The sequence below is a fragment of the Sinocyclocheilus anshuiensis genome, unplaced genomic scaffold (genome assembly GCF_001515605.1).
Source record: "Sinocyclocheilus anshuiensis isolate Anshui unplaced genomic scaffold, SAMN03320099.WGS_v1.1 scaffold184, whole genome shotgun sequence".
Lineage (NCBI taxonomy): Eukaryota > Metazoa > Chordata > Actinopteri > Cypriniformes > Cyprinidae > Sinocyclocheilus > Sinocyclocheilus anshuiensis.
The window spans coordinates 536,249-538,244 of record NW_015557077.1 but is presented as its reverse complement, the minus strand read 5'-3'; the positions used below and the strand labels follow the sequence as shown (position 1 = coordinate 538,244).

Here is a 1,996-nt window from a genome sequence, read left to right as displayed (position 1 = left end):
TTCACATTGAAATGTCACATTATGGAAGTTAAATGAGTTATGAAACAATACAAGTAATTAATTACTGTACATTATTATTATTATTATTATTATTATTATTATCTAGCAATAAATAAAAATAAATTAAATAAACAAAAATTTACATATTATTACATATAATATATAACTACTTTAAATTATATAAATGTATATATTATATATGTAATCATATATGTGTTATATGGGTACTATTTTTATTATTATTATCTAGCTTTATAAAAATATGCATAATTAATATAAATGTAAATATATAAAATGTGTGTGTGTGTTAGTTACATAGGTCCTATTATTATTATTATTATTATTATTATTATATAACAGGAATTATATATTATTATTATTACTACTTTTAAAATGTACCATTTTACATATATGTATGTGTAATATGTTAGTTAAATGTGTTAATATAAGTTCTACACTAATTATAACTCATTTATATTGAAAAATACAATATCTAGGTTTAGAATTACTATATACCTTTATCTGTATCTGATTTAGAACGAGCAGAAATCTGTGAGAAATATAACGACTTAAAGACAAAAGAAGTGATAAAAAAAGCTGTTACAGGAGCAACAGCCTTGTGGGCAGCGCTGTGTCATCTGCCATAGCTGTGCACAAGCTGTTTATCACAGCTCCAGACTTATTTGTTCATTAATGACGTCATCAGCGACTAGTCGACTTTAACTCGACTTTCATCACATAAAAGTCGACTTCAAAAAATCAGAAGTCGTTCAACCCCTAATATATACACACTTTATATATTTATATGATTTATTTATGATATTTAATTTTCTAATCAGCATTTTATTTATTTAATTTTATTTTGACTTGCCATACCAGCATCTATGGCTATTTTCATGGCAAGATCAATGTATTTAAAAGAGACTTGTAACATCCAGTAGTCAGTGTTTTAGTTGAGGGATGAGTTATAGAGTCTTTACCGCTCCCATGATTGAGTTCGGTCTCCTCGTCCGTGGGGTTGATGTGAGTGCGAGGCCAGTACTCCAGCAGAGCCTGCAGCAGCAGCCCGCCCAGATTCACTGCAGCACAACACAACATTAATAACTCATCTTTATCATCTACGGTCATGATAAACGGCTCGGCTCACGTTTAGGGTCGGATCCGTCAGGGCTGGTGAATCCAGCGTCTTTAGCAGAAACCCAGGCTGCAAAGCAGTCGCTCTCGTCCAGCGTTATCGTCAACATCTGTCAATCACAAGCCAAACGATTCATAAAACCTTCACTGAAGATGTGCTTAAACACCGTCCTGCCGTGACGTACCCCTGTCTTCAGATCCACCGAAAACCAGTTCGGCACATAAACCATCTTGAACCTTTTCTTGATCTCGTCATCAAACTCCATCTTGCCCAAGTCTTCGACTTTACAGGCCTGCGAAACAGAGTGAGACAACGGACCAGTTACTCGGATCGATCAGGTGCAGAGAGACACACGTAAACGTTACCTTCAGCACATCCCAATACGCCACGTTATTGTTGGTGTCTTTGGTCAGAATGTGTCGTTTATCGTTCAGAATGTGGCACTGAATTATACTGGCGCCACCTACAGGTCAAAACAAGACATTCACTTGAGGAACTATAATAATTCAAACTAAAACATTAAAAACTATATTATGTAACATTATAAACAAATAAATATGTATGTATGTAATTATTAATAATAATTATTATTAAATATATACACAGTAAATTATAAACTTTATAAAACATACCAATTATGACAAAAAATAAACAAAATTAATTATAACTTAAATAAAGTATAACTTTTATATTGAGGCCAAGACAAGACATTAACTTGAGGAACTATAATAATTCAAACTAAAACATTAAAAACTATATTATGATACATTATAAACAAATAAATATGTATAATTATATATGTATGTGTGTGTGTGTGTGTGAGATTAATATTATTATTAATAATAATAATAATAATAATGT

At 31.1% G+C, this 1,996-nt stretch overlaps 1 protein-coding gene across 1 annotated transcript in view; it reads right to left on the bottom strand.

Moving 5' to 3' along the window:
• wdr48a (WD repeat domain 48a) overlaps positions 1-1,996 on the bottom strand; it is a 16,149-nt gene that overhangs the window by 5,435 nt on the left and 8,718 nt on the right. The window contains 4 exon segments of the mRNA XM_016471504.1: positions 981-1,079; positions 1,148-1,244; positions 1,320-1,427; positions 1,501-1,598. Coding sequence (XP_016326990.1) covers positions 981-1,079; positions 1,148-1,244; positions 1,320-1,427; positions 1,501-1,598 — 402 coding nt within the window.